At 34.4% G+C, this 19,430-nt stretch overlaps 1 protein-coding gene across 5 annotated transcripts in view; it reads left to right on the forward strand.

Moving 5' to 3' along the window:
• Positions 1–19,430, forward strand: part of LOC120331537 (nesprin-1-like) — a 140,667-nt gene that overhangs the window by 24,579 nt on the left and 96,658 nt on the right. For all 5 annotated transcript variants that reach the window (XM_078113642.1, XM_078113638.1, XM_078113640.1 and 2 more), the window contains exons 24-50: positions 526–659; positions 1,439–1,625; positions 2,059–2,220; positions 3,081–3,245; positions 4,296–4,436; positions 5,089–5,212; positions 5,688–5,780; positions 6,236–6,353; positions 6,678–6,801; positions 7,243–7,444; positions 7,948–8,102; positions 8,488–8,598; positions 9,101–9,253; positions 9,795–9,959; positions 10,109–10,303; positions 11,181–11,342; positions 11,898–12,076; positions 12,635–12,812; positions 13,389–13,481; positions 14,480–14,580; positions 14,942–15,050; positions 15,600–15,822; positions 16,398–16,564; positions 17,257–17,434; positions 18,157–18,277; positions 18,564–18,669; positions 19,305–19,423. In XM_078113642.1, coding sequence (XP_077969768.1) covers positions 526–659; positions 1,439–1,625; positions 2,059–2,220; positions 3,081–3,245; positions 4,296–4,436; positions 5,089–5,212; positions 5,688–5,780; positions 6,236–6,353; positions 6,678–6,801; positions 7,243–7,444; positions 7,948–8,102; positions 8,488–8,598; positions 9,101–9,253; positions 9,795–9,959; positions 10,109–10,303; positions 11,181–11,342; positions 11,898–12,076; positions 12,635–12,812; positions 13,389–13,481; positions 14,480–14,580; positions 14,942–15,050; positions 15,600–15,822; positions 16,398–16,564; positions 17,257–17,434; positions 18,157–18,277; positions 18,564–18,669; positions 19,305–19,423 — 3,965 coding nt within the window. The remainder of the gene's footprint in view (positions 1–525; positions 660–1,438; positions 1,626–2,058; positions 2,221–3,080; positions 3,246–4,295; positions 4,437–5,088; positions 5,213–5,687; positions 5,781–6,235; positions 6,354–6,677; positions 6,802–7,242; positions 7,445–7,947; positions 8,103–8,487; positions 8,599–9,100; positions 9,254–9,794; positions 9,960–10,108; positions 10,304–11,180; positions 11,343–11,897; positions 12,077–12,634; positions 12,813–13,388; positions 13,482–14,479; positions 14,581–14,941; positions 15,051–15,599; positions 15,823–16,397; positions 16,565–17,256; positions 17,435–18,156; positions 18,278–18,563; positions 18,670–19,304; positions 19,424–19,430) is intronic.

A 19,430-nucleotide genomic window follows, 5' to 3' on the forward strand; every position in this document is an offset into this window, starting at 1 on the left:
GTGCAACAAATATAAGGGCAATTTTTGTATGGATATACAATGATGTATAGGGCTGTCCAAGTGGACCGAATGAATATTTGAATTCAAATTGCAAATTATTCAAATCGTCATGAGACTAAAATTTGCGAATCAGAATTAGGATTGCATTATAATATTCGATGTTTTGATTCGAGAAAAATATTCGGTTCAATTAGAATCAAAAAAATATTTGATTTTGGGCAAGACTTATATCTTGATAACTAAACAAAGGGTTCCCTTGTCTACAAATTCAAATGTTCACTTTCACTACTGCGTATCTATTAGTGAATGTAGCAGTTATAAACAGCATTAAACTTTGTGTTTTGTACAATTGCTAGTCAGTTGATTTAACTGTCTTCTAGTCCAGCACCGCTATTAGTATAGGCTTTGCATTTCCATGTCTGCCTCCAGAAACCGAATGACAAGCCAGATTATATGATTGAGCTGTCCAATCATCTTTCCCATCACATGCAAAATCTTTCTTTTATCCCTAAATTATATTTACAGTCTGTTCTCCAAGAGCTTGATGAACTCCAAGAATCAGTCGATGCATTGAAAGCCAGATTGAATGGACTTTGCAGATCGTATCAAAGTCCTGAGATAGATCAACTTTCAAAACAAGTCACAACATCTCTGCAGCAGTAAGCTAGAATATTAGGATAGGATTTACATATTTATCCTGGGTAGAGGAGAGCCGATATGACGGCTTCATCATATGGCAAACCACGGTCTCTCGTCCGGTTACTAGTCCAGGTCGGGTATGGGATTAGTTAGCCAGTTATTTGTTTTTCGGGAGCATGGACTTAATGGTGGAGGAAGCAGTAACTGACCAGACCAGGTTATGTGAACCACCCTACGACGGCGAGGAGTCCAGCAATCCTCTCACACATGATCATGGGATTCGAACATGCGCCACACCGCCGAGTCATTTATAAAAAAATTGTACAAAAATTGTAGTTTTGTCTATTCCCATCACAAGAGGTTATAATATCTTCTTTATAATGTGTATATCTATTTTTGAATCGATTTTGGAGATTCTATTTTAGTCTTTCACAGACTTCCAAGTTTTGTTAATTTTACTGTAATTTTGGGTGTACATATTTTTTGTTTTTATCAGTGTTTATACAATTTTTTGGATTGTCAAATTATTCAAAATGAAATACGACGGCCGCAATATTTAGGGTGTAAGAAATTAATATGATCTGCATTGAAACCAACTTAAAGAAAGGATAGTAGTTCATCTCCTTTCATTAGGGCCATTTACTGCTTCCCTTTTTGTCCATGAAACTGAAACACAAACTATTTGAGGGTAACATAATGCATAATCTTTAGTAGCTTCAATATTTGAGTATTTTAGTTTTAAAACCTTTATAAAAATTTCTTTTCATAAATTTTTTTATCAATCTAAACTATTTTTTAGATATGACAACACCAAACTGAAACTTGTCAAGACACGGACTCAGTGTGAAAAGAATTTATTGGAAGCATTCCAAACCTCTGTCCGAGATTTTGAATCTTGGCTGAAAGCTAAAAAAGAACTGATTCAATATCATGGCGATGTTTCCGGAAACAAGGATGCTGCTAAGAATAAATTACAACATATTCAGGTATTGTTTAATAATGAGTAAAATTTTTTTGTTTACCATCTTGCATAGGTCTCTGAGAAAATCCTCTTACTATATTATTTCACCACTAGCAGTAAATATACATAGTGGAGTAGCTTTTTATATGCTTTTGCTGTGTCATGCCCCTCTTCTTTATACAAAACAAGATGTTACTGTAAAATGAATTTGTACATGTATGTATGTATGTAAGTGACCAAGTCTGTATACCTTGGATGACCTGTAAGCCTAAAAATCTAAACTGCTGCCTATATGTGAATCAAATATGCTCTTTACGGAAGAGGCAATTCATATGGTGAATGGGACTTCATAGCCATCCCTATTGCTAACTGATAGGTCAATATCCAGTAATTGTTCAGAAATTAAACACAGACGAAAATGTTTTGCTATATATAACTATAATTACTGTTAAATCTAGGGTCTCCTGAGCAGTGCTGAAGAAGGCAAAACAAAGTTGAACAGTTTGATCAGCCTTGGTGATGAACTGCCTGATATTCTGGGTCCCGAGAGCAGTGAAAATGTCAGACATCAAACCAAGCATTGCAAGGAAGCTTGGAGAAATTTTCTGGCCATCATACAGGTATCAAATTCTTAGGAAATAGGAGAATTCACACTCAAATTTTCTTAGACATCTTAGGATGTCCTTAAATGACATCCAAAAATTTCTAATATTGGCCAAGTTGTAAAGCAACATGCGGCCTCTCATGTGCTTGTCAATGGTGTTATAGACTTATTCGCCAGATCAATTTATTCTCATGTCTGGACATGATTGATAGAATCTAGCAACAACCAAACAGTCAACACATTAACTACCCTTTGCCAGAGAGGACTATGACATTCCTTTTGTTTGTGATAGTTTCTCATACGACCCAGAGTGTGCGTACAATGTATTATTATTTTGTTGTCAGAAAATATTTTAAGTTGTTATATCACTATTTATAACTCCAACATTAGGCACTCAGACATAAGAAGCTACTACTTTTGAACCTAAAAGCTTAGAATTATTTGGACTTGGTATTGCTCATCCCATTCAGTACACTTTGAAGTTGTGAACATAAGGATTTACCTGTGGCTTCAACGCAGTTATATCTGACGTTCTAACTGCTAGGTCATCACACATGCCAACATGTAATACATATTCTTCGGTATTCTTTCAACGACGCTTTAGAAGCGTATGCACCAATATGGAGGTAACAAATTTTGTTAGCCTACATTACATAACTACTTACTTTACATGTATTGTATAAACCTATAGGAAGGGGGTTTATTCACTTGACTAACACGGACAGTCTCCAAACTCGTAATAGAACTAAAATATAGAAAATTGGAATAAAATTATGCCTTAACATTACTTGGTACATACACTACGGGAGTACCCTTTCAACTCCACTTGTTAGATATATATTGCAAATTAACGTGCTTTTTATCAACATTTTACAGGAAAAAGAACAAAGCCTTCAGAGCTACGTAGAACAACTAACAGATTTTGATTCCAGCGTTGCTGAACTGACAAAATGGCTGAATGATGCCGAAGAAAGATTTCAGGCGGAAACTGGACTCAGGGCTACTATTGGACTGAAGAAATCACAATTTAATTCCTTACAGGTTTGTAATTGAATTGCACAACTTATAAATAAATAATTTTTTTATGGCAAACTATTTAGTTACAAGTCAGCATGGTTGAGTGAATTTTCGAAATTTCTGGAGATGAAAAAGCTGTGACCAACAAATGGTAATGTTACATTTATACACACAGTAATAGCATATAGTCCTGCAATCCTCTGGTGGAGCAAAATTATCTCTTAGATGTCGTTCTATGTAAGAGTGTTTCTTTTCCATAGCACAAAGTACCAATCATAATACCCTGTAGAGGTATTGAAATTTTATTGCTTAAAGTCGGCTTATGTGAAGTGGCTGTTGGAAATACATATTTTTCCATAAACTATGACCATGTCGCTAGAACAGTAGTTCTTAAACTTTTTTGAGCGACCCAAATCTGAGATTAATGCATAGTCGCAAAAATATATTTTTTTAGTGTTAGTACTCTTCGACTCAAATACAGAAAACGATTTATTAGCAACGGTCACTTGACGCAGTCGTTCATTATATCTTATGTACACGGCTCTATTTTACTGAGTGCAATGCGCAAATCAACACTAAGATTGAGGCGATTGCGAGCTTTAGTTTTATCAACCGTCAGTGCTGAAAATCTTTGCTTGCATAGATATGTGGTTGCGAACGGTAGCAGAAAAGTCATCTCAGCGACGTGCATGGTTACTGGCTCCATAAAACAAGACACGTTACTGGTATATAAATTGTGATGCAACAATGGACTCAAGAGAGTTCTTTCTGTAAATGACATTATATATTTCATTGTTTTTAAATACCAAAGTTATGAGGGTAAATTGAGACATTGGACCAAATATTCAGCAAACCTTGTCTTGGATCGCCCTTGCATTGATCATCTTGACGCAACCCATTTTTGAACCTTCCATGGGTTGCACCCATACTTTGAAAACCACTGCGCTAGAATGTAGGTCTGGTGATCCAATTCTCTATTTTTTCTAAAACTAATAAATGGATGAGAGAGGGCACATGGTTTGGATTTTTATTATGATTATTGTATATATTTTAATTGCTTAAATACATTTTTAGGCAATTGCTGAAGACACAACTGAACCAAACTATAAATTTGAAAGATTGAAGAGAAAAGCTCACAAGTTGGGAAGTTCTCCTGAACTATCCAAACTCAATCAACTAACTTCACAATATCACAATATATCTAAACAAGTACAGGTAAAAGATGTGTATGGTGTTAATGGTTGTTTATCGAAAATTCAAAATAAAAAAAAGAATGATATAATTTGATATAATTATTGATTATTTAATGAATGTTTGTACTGTGGATTTAAAATTTAAAATATTAGGATAGCGATTTTACTAATACTTCAAATATTCTGACACTTAGGCTGTTTATGCCAGACAAGTAATATATAATACTTGTATAAAAATGTGTATGAGTTCAAAATAAACTGCCGGTATCTTCTCCAGCTCACTAATATGTCAATATATGATAGACACCAACACTCAAATCCTATGAAAAAAAGTGTAGACATTTATTGGCTGTTATGCAGAATTGCTCTAGGTTGAAGTCGATAGTCCTATTCATGCTTTTGTTCCCTTGCACTCTGTATAAATCAAATATTTTTCCATCCAAAGATATGATGGACGAGGAACATTTGTGAAAATTTGTATTCATCAAAAATTAAATTTGTACCAATTATCTTCTCCAGCTCATTGACACATCAAAAATTTTGGATTCACTAACAGTCTCTCAAGGTTGAAGTGCGAAATTTCATCCTTGTTTGCCTTGTTCTATACTCTGTCCTATACTTGTTCTATACTCTTAAAGTAATCCATCATAATTTTTTATCTTTTTTGTTTTCAGGATGCTTTGAAACGCAGCGAGCAGAATCTCCTTGAACACCAAGCTTATCAAACAGCATTCACAGAAGCTCAAGAATGGATCAATGATTTCAGTCACAGATTGGAAACTTATTCTAACATGACAGGTATATTGATATTGTATAAGAGATATATTTAAACCCAGGAGGGGACTGGAAATATGAATATATTAATATAAATGAAGTGAATGACATTACTAATCATCGCTTGGCTGGCCTGACTTTTTGTTTGCATTGGTTAAAGGAATAGTTGAACATTTCAATGTTTCAGTCTTCGACGTGGTTAGTAGAGTAGACAAAGGTATACCTCACCCACACCTGCATGCTATAACAGCAAGCCGGTTTTCTATATCTGGTCATTGAATCTTGAAATACTAATTTTAATTTGAACCTGTGACATAAGTGCCAACTGTACCAATGCGAATTTCAAATAAATCATTCAGCTCTACTGTTGAGGCATTTACTTTTGAAATCTAATTTGCTGAATCATAAACAAGAGCATAATTTACCTTGTGTAATTTAAACAACACTTAATTATACAATGGTCTGGTTCAGACTTATTTTGTTATTTTATTTTTGACAGGAGACAAAGAAATGTTGGAGCAAAGACTTCATAAACTTGAAACAATTCTTGGTGGAAAACAAGAAGGAGAAGTGAAGATCAATATTACTAGAGGTATCAACTTGATAAATTATTTTTCTTTACAAATGTAAATTAAGGAAAGCTATCATTTCATAATGATTATGAGAAAACATGGATCAGGGTAACTATCTATGCCACCTATATACAAGTGTGACCATTTTTGCTTGTTCATATATGAACTTGGTTTTACATCACACTGAATGTGTATTGTACTTATGATGTTTTTGTTTATTGGTCAACCAAAATTTCTGCAAACAGTAATTTTGGCATTTTAATACTTAAGTGCCTCTCCGTTTTTGCAAGTGTTCTCATGTAAAAAATCTATCTTTTTTAAAATATCTTTTTTCATACCTGACCCGGAAAAAAGGCTGTGATTTTCTATATACAGCTGTAATCTCTCTGGAATGATGTGTAAAAGATGCCAGCAGTTCTTTCATACTTACAAATTATATTTCATGGAGCTTTTAACATCATTCCTAATTTTTCAGGTCACAGTGAGAAGATTCTTCCAACTACTGCACCTCGGGGACAACCTACCATCAAATCTCAGGTCAATGAACTTGTGCAATCTTGGGAAGAGAATGTTGCAAAAGCTGAAGAAATTAGGTACTTTTGTAAAGCAAACATACTTGAATTTTTTTCATTGGTTCTAAAGTTCGATAAATCTCATTTTTACATAAAACAACATAACAATTAAAAAATCTGTTAGACCAAAGAATTTAGCTTTGTGTTCAGATTTTAATGAATTTTCACTCCTATTTGTAATCTAGAAATTAACCCCAGAAGAGGGTTTATTTCTACTGAACTAAATTAGTTTGGTAGAACATATGAAATAGCAAATTAAGTTGGGTGGAATGAGCCTTTCTCTTTTTTTTATATATACGAGTGACTCCAGTTTCAATTTTATAATATTTTATTTTTTTTGCATAGAAACCAACTCCGTAAATGCATTGGACTTTGGGAAAAATATGAAGAAGCCGTGAAGTACGCTCATACATGGTTGCAAAACACTGATGTTAGTGTCAAGGCTGAGAAAATTGCTCATGGAGGACAGGTACTGATTGATTTTTTAAACTGAAATTTCCACAGAGGTTTTTTTTCAACATGAAAACAAGAGTTTAAACAATTTAGTAACATTGAAATTCTTTTCATTGCATTCTATCAAGTTTTCCAATTTTTAAGACATTTCGTAGTTCTTACTCAACTTTAACAGTGCTTGTTTTATTGATATAATATGTGAAGGGTGAGTGCCACTGCTCAATATTAATCAGCATTGCTGTTCTGCATCTCCCCTCACCATGGAAAGCGATTTTTTTTTTATGATTCATTGTGTTTTGTGCAAATTTTCAGCATGGTAAGTCTGGTGCGGATTTTCAGTATGGTAAAACTACTGATTTCTGATTAAAAATGAAAATACACATCTATGCAATAAATGTTGGTATTTACTCAACCCATTTTTGAGCCTGAAATTTTATTATATTCTTTTTTTATGAAGGGTCTTTCACCTGAAGCCCTGTTCTCTGATCTTGAAAAATGTCGTTTGCTATATCGGGACATCAAGAATAAATCTGGCATGATTGATAACATTCAACAATGTGCAAACAAGATTGCAAATATCACCGGTGATGTGTCTGGTACGAGAGTTGATCTTGCTGAAATAAGAGAACATTATCAGGAGTTGCTCAATGCTGCACAAGGTAATGAATTTAACTTCAGCAATTGGACGTTGGACGTGTATTTATGCTCAATTCATGAATTATTATGTTTACCTCTCTCTACTCAGATGAATAAGAAATTATATCATATTGATATATTCAATACATTACCTTTTTAGTAATACTTTTTGTCCCAGGTTTGGAGCGTACAATCATTGGTCACTAGATGTACAATTGGAAATATTATGCTGGGACATAATAATAATCTTTAGCTACTGGATCAGTCACTTCTAAATTTTCAGTAGTTCGAGATGCAAGTACCCCTTAGAGGGCAATAATATTTATTGGTTTCCAAACTTTTTGGTACCCATGGGCTTGTTGTTTTATCCCGAATTTTTTTATCTAGAGAAATTTTCCCTTTTTCACAAACGATTCTTTCAATCGAGTGCTCAACATTTATTGCAATACTATTAACACCTTGATGACCGTTTGTTTGAGCATTATTATCTTGTTTTATTTTAATTAGCATTTCTTTCCTTTTTAAGGTCTTCTAAATGAAGCAGAGACAGAAGCTGAAAGTGCAAAATCTTATCATCAAGCACTTCATATATTTACTGACTGGTTCTCTGGTAAATCTATGGAATTATTCAAACTCTCTGACACCTCTTGTGGGAAGGAAATGCTTCAGGAGAATATCAAGGTGGGTATATTTTAGAAATTTGTTTATAGGTGAGATAAAATAGATTTGTTAACGGAGGATTGAAAAGGATGGGATAGGATTAATCATAAGGCGAACCACGGTGGCGAGGAATCCATCAATCCTCTCACACATAACTATCACCGCATGGGATTCGAACCTGGGGATCCACGCAGGGTAACCAGAGATGCGGTTGTGAGCATATTCCTAACGCTTAGCATGATGCCCCATTGCATTATATAGCAAGCATAATTTAATCAGGTTGATTAGTCTGGGTCAAAAGCATGTTGTTTTTTATACTCAAAGGAAATGACTGCTCGGCAAAGAGCATGAGTGCTCCATTCCTTTTTCATATTTATTCCTTCAAATTTTTCTTGCTATTTTTCAGGCCCTTGAAAAGCTCCAAGAAGAAATCCCTGAAGGAGAAGAAAAATTGAAACAAGCAATTTCCGCTGGAAAGAGAAGCAGTCCTGATAAAAGTATAAAGCTCCAACTTCAGGTATAGTAACGAATATTTCACTTTTACCAGGTATTTTATCTCTTACTATCCAGATGCAATGTCTTAGTGGATAAAGCATAGTGCCTATCAATTTTCGCACGACAGGTGTAATATTTCAGGCTGAAACTGAATGCCCATGTGCCATCATGCCCACCATTTCATCTAGAGTGTAAGCACCTCATGGAAAGGCATTATCAGGACAGATATGACTTAATGTTTATGAAAATGGACAGACTAGTACAATTTTTCATAGTTGTTCCAAGATGCGTAGGTAAACTGGCTTATATATTCCGATGTCCGATGTTCCCGGTCTTTTGTCCATTGATTGTGGCAAACCTTTGTCTTGTCACCAGTATTGGCAATATATGATGAAGATTATCTAGGCACATAACTGTTTCATAGCACATACACACACAATAATAATAATAATGGCAATAATAATTTTACTTTACACTCGGTATTGCGGTAGATATTTTTTATTTATCATATCTTCTGATTACAGACTCTTCGTGATGAGTGGAATGATTATCGAACTAAGCTGGAACAAGCTCTTGTCAATGCTCAGACACTGATTCAAGAAACAGCAAAATATGAGAAAATTTGCAAGGAATTTTTAGACTGGATTTCAGCAATGGAACAGTGCCCTGATGCGGAGGTGAGGGTGTGATTAAGCTTGCTATTGGTACAATCATACTGTACATAGTTTATTTTGATAACGCCGGAGTACACAAAAAATAAAAATGGAATACAGACATAAACTTGAAACATGACAAATATCATGCACTCGTCCACCAACACACACACAAAAATCATGCAAAAAATAAACTTAAGGTAAACATAGCATGGGCCAGTAATGAACAACAAAAATAAATATGTATTAAACTTTCAAGCCATTATACTATAATTTGACAGGGTAATGTGTCAGATAAACATATTGTGCAAAATTTATAATAAGAAAAGGCATTGGTTAATAGGATAGAATTTCATTTTATATGTATCGATAGAGAGATTAATGTCTAATCATATCGCGACAGTTTTACATCACAAGACAGTTTTACCTGGGTTCCTTGTTGCTTTATTAGTTTTGCTATCTCAAAATTTACTTTACTCTTGATAATTTTGAATCCGACTTTTGGTATATTTAAATATAAATTTGCATTTCTATTTTTTTTCAAGAAATTTCACTAATTTTCCAGATCCAACTGACAAGCAGTCTCTCAGAGAATCGAGATCTTGTTGATCGGTATAAATCATATTCGAATGAAATTTCTGCGAATCAATCCAAACTTGATAAACTTAACAAAGCTGCTCAACAACTTGTGGACGCTTGTGGAAGTACAGATGGAAATATCAGCATGCAGGTATTATTCATGTTTACCTTGAATTAAAAATAGCAATATCTTTTCTTTATTCTCGGGTTTAGAATTTCTACCTCTCCAAGGAGATACGAGTCAATTTTTATTTCATCTAGATTCACAAATTTTAATTTTTCTTATTGACAAAATTTCAGGTCACCCAAATGACATCACGGTACCAAACTCTGATAATTCGAACAAAAGACAAACTTCGAAAGTTCCAAGATACAATCCAACTTCAGACAGAGTTTGATAGTGAAGCGGATGAATTTGACAAATGGCTTCAAACAACGGATGAACGATTTGCCATGTATACATTGCCAGAAAATATTGACGCTGATAATGCTCAGGTGGGTTTACTTTTTGTATAACTATCAAAGATTTGAGACATTTTCTCAGTCTTGACCCATGCGAGAAAAGAACTCTTTTAACTATTCTAAATACACAGTTTGAAGGACTGGATCTTTTGGTTGCAATGCATTATAGGGATTATCGCATTGGACTTGAAGCATTGGCTTTGCAGGTTAAATAGCCCAGGTTCAAATACCATGCCCCCACTTCACCCAGGGTGTAATAAATTGCGCTAGCAATTCTACATCAGAAAGATTTAAGTCTTTTAAAAATCTAAATGCTCCGGATCTTTTGTACAAAGTACCCTTCAAAAAAAAACCTCTTCCAATGCTCAAAATGGGAAAATTAGTGAATTTCCAGTTAGGGTTAGGAATGCAGATTGCGCTGGAAATTCATATTTTTGTTTCTTCCCTAACCCCAACTGGTTAACCACTATTTATTTTTAAAAAACGTGGTGGGGTTGTTTTTCTCAAATTTCACATTTTTGCATTAGTGGCGGGAGATCCGAAGATCGAAAGCTCCTCACTCAGAACTGGTAGAGAATTGTTTGAAATAAACAATCCTATACAACATTGTATGAAAATAATATTATCCACCGTTGCATGTTGGTTCAAACAACCGCTTGTTGCCTACAGCTTTATCCATGATCCAAGTATGCATCTGGGACAATCAACTGGATACATATTTCCATACCCGACCTGGAATAGACAAAAAAATATCAGATTAGGAATTGAAACATAATTTAACCAAAACACTTTTATATACAGCGCATCATTTGGAATGAGATTTACATCTGATTTTTTTTATATTATTCCAAACAACGGATCTACTAGCTCTACTCACATGCACTATTTTTGAAGCCTTCTCTATTTTTAGATGTGTTCAGATAAACTTGATGAATTGTTATCAGAGTTTGAATCACACAAAGTAGCATTATCTCTTATATCTGATAAAAGTTCCAAACTCACTCAATTACTGGATCAAGCTCACACTGAGGGAATCAGGGGACAAACAGCTGCTCAACATGAGGATTTCCAGGTTTGTAGATCTATGTTGTATACTTTGAGTGTTTTCTATTTTTGATGTTGTACGATCTGATCTCATAAGGGAGGTCATGCTTTCATAGTTTTAGGGGTATACTTGTTTTTTAGGGGTTTATAAGTTTTTTTATACTTTGCATACCACAAGATCTAATGCTATGGTTATAACATAAGTGAGACTATTACTGGATTACAATTAAGCTATATGCATGCATCTATATTGTTAACAGGCTGGCTATCTCCATGCCCTATCTAAAATGCTAACCAAGTGACAGCCAAGAAAATACCATGTGATTAGTCTTAGACATCTTATTGCTTACTTTTTAACCAGAGAATAATAAAAAAAACTATTCTAGCATTATCGATGTGATAGAATTGCCCTTTTTCAATTATACAATAATGTCTGGAGTAGTTAACGATAGAAGTATCTCTATTACTTTCATTTTTACAAGTTTGCTCCAGCTTTGCTGGTGCTCTTTAAATAACGCCATAATCTGACCTTTATGTCCACACAGTCGTTTTGTCTGATCACGACCTTCAAAACTGTTTTCAGGAGCTTTACACTCGAATCCAAGCAGAGAGAAGGAATCTGCATCGTACATTGCATTATTATGAAGATTACCAAGATTCAATGTCAAACTTCAAGACATGGATGACGGATATGCAACATAAAGTCAATGCGAAACCTGAGATTATTTATGAATTATTCGAAAAGAAAGCTCAACTAGCAAGGTGAGAAAAAACGTTTTGGGTTGCTGCCTTTTGGGGCTCAGTCATTCGAATAGTATCGGTCGGGTGTGATGAATTAGCACTACCTAATGTGGCCAACGTGGCACTGTCGTCGAGCGATCTGAAGATGTTTTTAGGCGCGTGACAAAGCGAGGGTTTTATTTGGTAAGCTTGTGCAAAGATTGCTAATTTTCTTGTAAATTTTTTTTTCTGGCTTTAGTATAGTAGCAATCTTTAAGTTAATAAAAGTCTAGAAAATGATCTAAATGAGTTTTCCTCAAATGGTTTCACTACATTGGGTATATTGGGATTTTATATTTGCTCTGTTAGGAAGATAAACAGTCATGTAGCATTACTTGGCCATTTATCCAGTTACCAGTCTGGGTTATAATAAAGAGTAGTTGATCAGCGATACACTTACAACAACCCAACAACCCAAGCTGACATTCACAATAGCACAACTATTCAGCTGCATGTCAAGGTCAGGCACATCCACCCATCTATATGCTAAAACTAATTATGATCAGTGAAAAACAATTAATATTACTTACATTTTCCTAGATTCTCAAATTATCATGAGGAAATTTTGAAGAACAATGAAACCTTGCAAACCGTGATCCTGAAAGCTCGTAGATTGCCTGATAACATTCGTGAATCAAGAGAAGTTGAACATCTCAATGAAGAATATCACAGACTTGCCCAACAGAGTCAGCAAAGGATTAATGAACTTAAAGCCAGGGTATGCTGATTTTTATCAATGATTAAATTTGTCATAGGAGCTATCTATAAATTTTTCTTGCTTTCGTCACTTCAGTAGTTGCTTTCCATCAAAATTCTTCGTTTATGAATTCTGCCTATATTCTCATGTGGTGACTCACCCACAAATACTCAATGAAATAACAGAAATTTTTATTTGGTACTGAAGTGACTGAAGTTTAGCACTGGTTAATTTTTTTCACCTAACCAGAAATGGTAGTCCTATGAGATATAGTAATCCTTCTTGTAGGCTGTCTTCTTCCACTAGATAAATATAAAATTGATATGATAGGATTTACTTATTTATCGCAAGAGAGAGTAAAATCAACAAGGTGACTTAGTCATATGGCAAATCATGGTTTCCTGTTTGGTTATTAGTCCATGTGCAGTATTGGGTGCCCCCAAAGTATTCATACCAATATGGCGCACAACCTGAACATAGTATGTGTACCAGGTTAAAGTTCACGTTGGGCGTCATCTTGGTAGAGATACTTCCGGAGTGCAGGATATTTCTGTATCATATCGCATTGCATGTGACATCATATTCCTAATTTCATAGGTCAAAGTTCACCAAGATTACTTTGAAGGAATGCAGTCTGCTGAAAAATGGCTGCTGAGCAAATCATCACAAATCATGGCTGCTTCTTCCCAGGTAATTTATTATTACTTATCGATCTTAAGATCGGTAAGTATATTGATAGGTATTTGTCTGTATGTATGTCTGTCTGTGTGTCTGTGTGTGTGTCTGTTAGATGCACGCGATATCTCACGAAAGCGAGATTGAATCTGCTCCAGATTTTGCATGTGCATTCATCTTATCTCGGACCAGAAGCCTATTGATTTTGGGCGAATTATGTCGTATAATTAGCGAGTTATCAATCAATTATTGATATAGTGATCTAGATTTTTGTAAAGCGAGAGAATTTTGAAACCCGCCGAGTGTGTGTGTGCGATGCGCAGTGCGCAAGTTACAAGAGGGGATGAATCGAAACTGCAGTTTCTGTTTTGGGGGATCCCCTAACTATCGATCGATAAGTCTTCGGTTTCCAACCGATATTCTCGTATTACTCATTCTTCATGCAGAAAGTAGAATCCAGAAAATCAAAATTCTGTCATTGTTCAAAATCTCAGGTATCTTGCAGACAGATTTTTTCGAATATTTAAAAATTTTTTCAAACACTCAAACTTGGAAGGTAAATAGACCGTAAACCAAATGTTACGCAGAAAAGGGAAGTTCCAAGTTCCAGTTACAGATACAAGATTTGGTTACTGGGCCAGAGGCTCAAAATTTAATTTGAAAAACTATGAATAAAAAACAGTTTGCACATGCAAATGTATAGATATTAATAAGCATAAAGAAACAATTGGGTCACTATGACGTTATTTTCATAGATATTTTCAACGGAAATTCATATCCATAAAAATTATAGTCAAAATTTTAGCAGACATAAGTGTGCCGGATGAAACACTTCGTGGGGGTCCACGGGCAGTAATTTGCCCACCTTTTATCTATATGGTAGATCATGGCCTGTCATCTTGTAAACATTTCGGTTTAGATATTGAAATCAAACAATTACTTGTTTCATATGCACAAGACTATTTTTTCGTGATTCATCTGCGATTTATGCTAACAATTTTTTAATATATTAGGACTTTCCGTCTGAACTGGATGTTTCTCAGCAATCAGCAGAAAAATTTGAATCTCAGCTTCAGGAATTTCAAGGAACATTGGAAGAAATCAACAATTTTAGGTGGGTTTAGTAAAGTGGTAAAAGTGCACACACAGCACAAAAAGTAAAAACAAGTGTTAAACTATTTCACATGACTTCTGTGGGCCATATTGAATCCCAATGCCAGCCGTAATTGGGACAAGGGCCGCGATTTGGGAACCACCAGTTTAGTATTTTATCAAAATATTAAAATTTGTCATTCTTTGTGTTTGCTAAATTCACCAAAATAGTATAGTAGGATAGTAGTATAGTAGGAAACATGTAGCACTCCAAATTTTCGGAATGTCCTGCTACTGTTCAAGTCTTGCGTAAAAATTATTTTCAAATTTGATTCTCAACCCAACTTTTTTTCACTGATGCTTATCTTCAAATAATTTTTCAGAACTGAGGTCCAATCGTTGAGTTCGATGAGCAAAAGATTATTGAACGAGTACGATGACAAACCTCTGCCACTAGAGGGCCAAGTGAGATCACAACTGGATAAGTTACAGGTATTGATAATTGTAGAAATAGGCTTTATGATTGGATCAAGCTGCTGAGCATTATCATTATTGCACCACTGATTACGTAGGTTACAACATGCAAAGGGGATTTCGTATACAAAATGTCAAAAAAATTCAAAGCATAGGGTATGAATATCTATTACTTTCTTTATCTGCTTCGATTTGTGTTTAAGATTTGGCTATAATTTATCATACAATTTGAATATTTTGTTGGTTCTATGGACTCTATGACTCTATGAATGAGGCTCTATGCAAGCATTTGGCATTTCCTGCTGTATTAATTAGTTCCTGGGTGTGGTGGTCGGCTTGGGATTTTAATCTGAGAAGTATAAGAGATGTACAATGCCACCAAAGTCAATTCTGTTGCTTTCAACCCTAGGTCATCTGGCTTGCCAGGAACTTAAATATGTCATGATATAAATGATATTTTATTTACAATCTATTAGTCCACTGATTCTGGGAGAATTGCACACAAAAAAGTAATTTAAAACTAATAATTTTAACCGCACCAAGCTTAAATTGATATTTTTACTTCAGACAACATATGCCACTGTACATGCTGCTGCTTTACAACTTGTTGATCGTTTGAAATCAATTGTTCACAAACAACAAGACTTCAATGTAAAACTTCAACAAATTCGGTCATGGTTGAGCGAGAAACAAGCAGCGGTCAAGATCTCAATGACATATAAACCAGCAAGCTTGCAGGAGGCCCAACATGCTGTCAAGGAATTGGCTTTTATTGCTGTGGAATTGGAAGGTATGCTGAAAAAAAATTCTAAATATATCATATTGTAACGTAATGTTAACGGAAATAAATATGTAAACATAATGTAAATTTGCTGTTTTTGTTAAATTGCTTCCAAAGTACTGCTCGATTGTGAAACACGTTTTTCTGTGTTTGTTTTATTCTTTTTTGGTCGGCAGGCATTGTACGCTTTTTAACTTTTTTTAAGTTATGCCCGTCTCCCAGGTATCTCTGCATTTTGTTTTGTCTGTTTACTTTTTGTATTGTTTATGTCAGAGAACCAAAATACATGATTGATTGATTGAACTATACATAGTTAACACTAGAATAATATAAAAACCTGAGACTACAGATAAATTCCTGTTATCAATTTTGTTTGTTTAATTTTGTTAGGAATGTCACAACTTGTCAAAATAATTGGCTTGGTTTCTCTTTGTGTAAAATTTTTCCCACTTCTGAACCAGTTTATATGTTTGATTTGTAGTTACCGGTAAATGCTTTAATGAAAGACTTGAACAAATAGCAATTTATAACTTATTTGTTATTTATATTGTTACTATATGCTCAATTTTTTTTCCATTTTTCAGAAAAACTAGAATTCGTACAAGAGAATCTGGAAACACATCCTGCTGAGATGGATCCTGTTAATCAACAACTTGAATCATTTCAACTCGATCTTGACGAAAAAATGCAAAATGCAAACGATATCGCTACTGAATGGTTGGCAGTCACAGAAGCACAGAATGAATTTAAGGTATGTTGATTTTTTATCCGCCTGGGAAGAGGAATTTTAATTGGTAGTGCAACTAGATATTATTTGGAATCTTCTCTGCCAACCAGTATTATAATGCAATATAAAATTTATATAATTACCATGATTTTACTTCAGTAAAAATAAATACAATTGGGTACTAGGGATGCAGGGCTAAGCAAATATGTACAACATTGGCTAGTCTGAAAAATGCAATAAATATGCTGTCCCTAATGTTGTCCTAACTGACTATTTAACATTCTGATGATTTCTATTGAAAATGATAATATTACTATGCTGCGCTATGTATCAGATAATGCTGAGTTGCACGGGTCTTGCTGCTCAATAACCAACTTTGTTTTTTCGGGCCTCTTTTCACTGTGAAATGTCACTTTCGTGATTTTTTTTCATAGATTTTGTTCGCATCAAGTGTATTTTCATTTTGGTGAAAAATAAACTAATCACAGGTGCTGTAAAACTGACTCGAGGATTCTAAATTGTCTCAACTTGGGTCAGAAATGTCGAATTATTCTAATTGATTTTCATTTGATTCTTGTAACCTACTGACTTCACAATAACAAAATTTTACTTGATTGTACTGAAGTCAGTTGTTTTTTGAGATTTAGATTTGCAATGTGACAAGCTAAGATAAATCCTACTGTAACCAACATTTGACTAATTCATTTCTATTTCAGGAATGGCTACTTGAAGCGGAAACATCTCTTGACAGACTGGGTGACGCTCCATCAGAAATCATATCAGAAGCTGCTGTTAAACATCTTGGAAATTGCAGAAGCATTCTAGAAGATATTGACAGTAAGAAGATACTTCTGAACCAGTTAAAGGAAAAATATGACTCTCTGCTTGGTCCTGGTAAGTGGTTGAAATCTATATATTATATATTTGTGAATTTAGATTATTGATTATTGGGTTTGATTTCGGTGTGGCGTTTTGTGCTAATCATTAGAAATACGCTAGCCACCGCACCTCTTTGACGTTGTAGGGTGGTTCATGCAAGCGCTGGTCTACCATCAAGTCCATGCATCTGTAAACAAATAACTGGCTAACTAATCCTGGGCATGGGCTGGTAACCGGACGAGAGGCCGTGGTTCACCCTATGATTAAGCCGTCTTATTGGCTTCCCTCTGCCTCGGGATAATATGTAACTCCTATTACTACATTTTTCAATGTTGGGTACGTATCCCAACACCAAACAACACAAACCAACATGATTTGCTTCTGCTTTTAGACAAAAGCCATTTTCGGGAAAAACAAATTTCATTAAATTAATATAATATAAGAACTATTCAGATAGGATGACAATAAACCGTAGATATTTTGTATGATATTTTTTATAATTTGGTTCAAACATTCAGGATTTTAACCTTTTTGTTATACCATTCTACCATATAGTACAGTAAGTTGTATTGAACCAATATTAAATATTTTTGTTTACCAAGACTTTCAAATTCCATTTAAATCTCTTTAAGTCTCTCACATTTTGTCAAATTCAAGTTTGCCATTCTGCCAAGCTAAGTCAAGTCTATAGAAAAAGCGAATATCCACCATTGTACTATTCATATTTATAATTTCAGATGCTGCAGTTGATCCTGATTTCCAAGATGTCCAGTCACAGTGGGAGCATCTGAGATCAATTGCTAGTAATCTTTGTGCTGCTCAAGAAAAGAATTTGTCTGCTACAGAAGATTTTTCTACGTAAGTAAAATTATTGTTGGCCAATCTCTGCTTATTAATTTTTTTTGTTTGTTCGCCACCCCAACCAATAGAAATTGATCAAGCCATGAGGAAACAAAAGAGGCCAATTTTGTGACAAAATCAATTTTCTTGCTGATTAATATATATTTTATTATTAAACTCTTGATCTTCAGTAAAATTATAATCTTGGGACAATTATCAAAAATTTCAATTGTAATTAAAAATGTTTAAATTTGAAAATTTTATGCAAAATAAATCTTTAACTCTATTAATAAAACGTTCTCAGATATTTTGCTGCTGTTGAAACTGTCGTTGAAAATTTCAAATCAGATGTTGAAGCTCTGATCAGAAACACAACAGATGACACAGATAAAAAATTGGCCAAAGCTAAGGTAGAAAGATATGTAGAATATCATATATATTCAAGTTGTATATAAACAAACGAAAGTCATTACTGCATCTTCTGAGTACAGTTTTACTGACTTATGTAGTGGCTTGCTGATTCTGAGGTTTTGTGGCCAGTTAAATATTTCAGTCATATCAGTGTGATCTTCTGACTTTATGAATCCTGGAACATTGCTAAGAGCGTTCTTGAGCTTCTTGTAAAAACTAGCCATCAAGTTCTTAATCTGGCCAGATGTTTTTTGCTGTTATTTTCATGTAATATTGGGATTAAAAGGATTTAAGATTAAAAAATATTAGAATAAGATTTTCACATTTCTTCGGGAGGAGAGAAAAAACGATAAAATGAATTAATCATACACTGAGTGAGTCATGATCCCGTTACTAGTACATGTCAGGTATGGGAATAGTTTGGGAATATGGCTATTTCTTCTAACTTGTTGGTGAGGGTGACCATAGCCAACCAGTAGTAACATAGACTAATCTATTGCAGCAAAATGTTTAAATATTTATCTGGGATTCCTGACTTCTTATCCATACTATCTATTTATTCTTACCTTAGACTTGAAACTGTAGGTCAAACTACTGTTCCTAAAAAATTACTTAACTCATTATAATTATGCAGGAAATTGTTCAAGAAATGGGAAAGCTCAGAGGAATGCTTGATAACTTGAGTGATAAAATGCAATCACTGACGCCAAGAATGTCTGTTCATGATGCTGATTCTGTTGAAGATAAATACAGGTAGGCC

The sequence above is a fragment of the Styela clava genome, chromosome 6 (genome assembly GCF_964204865.1).
Source record: "Styela clava chromosome 6, kaStyClav1.hap1.2, whole genome shotgun sequence".
Taxonomy (NCBI): domain Eukaryota; kingdom Metazoa; phylum Chordata; class Ascidiacea; order Stolidobranchia; family Styelidae; genus Styela; species Styela clava.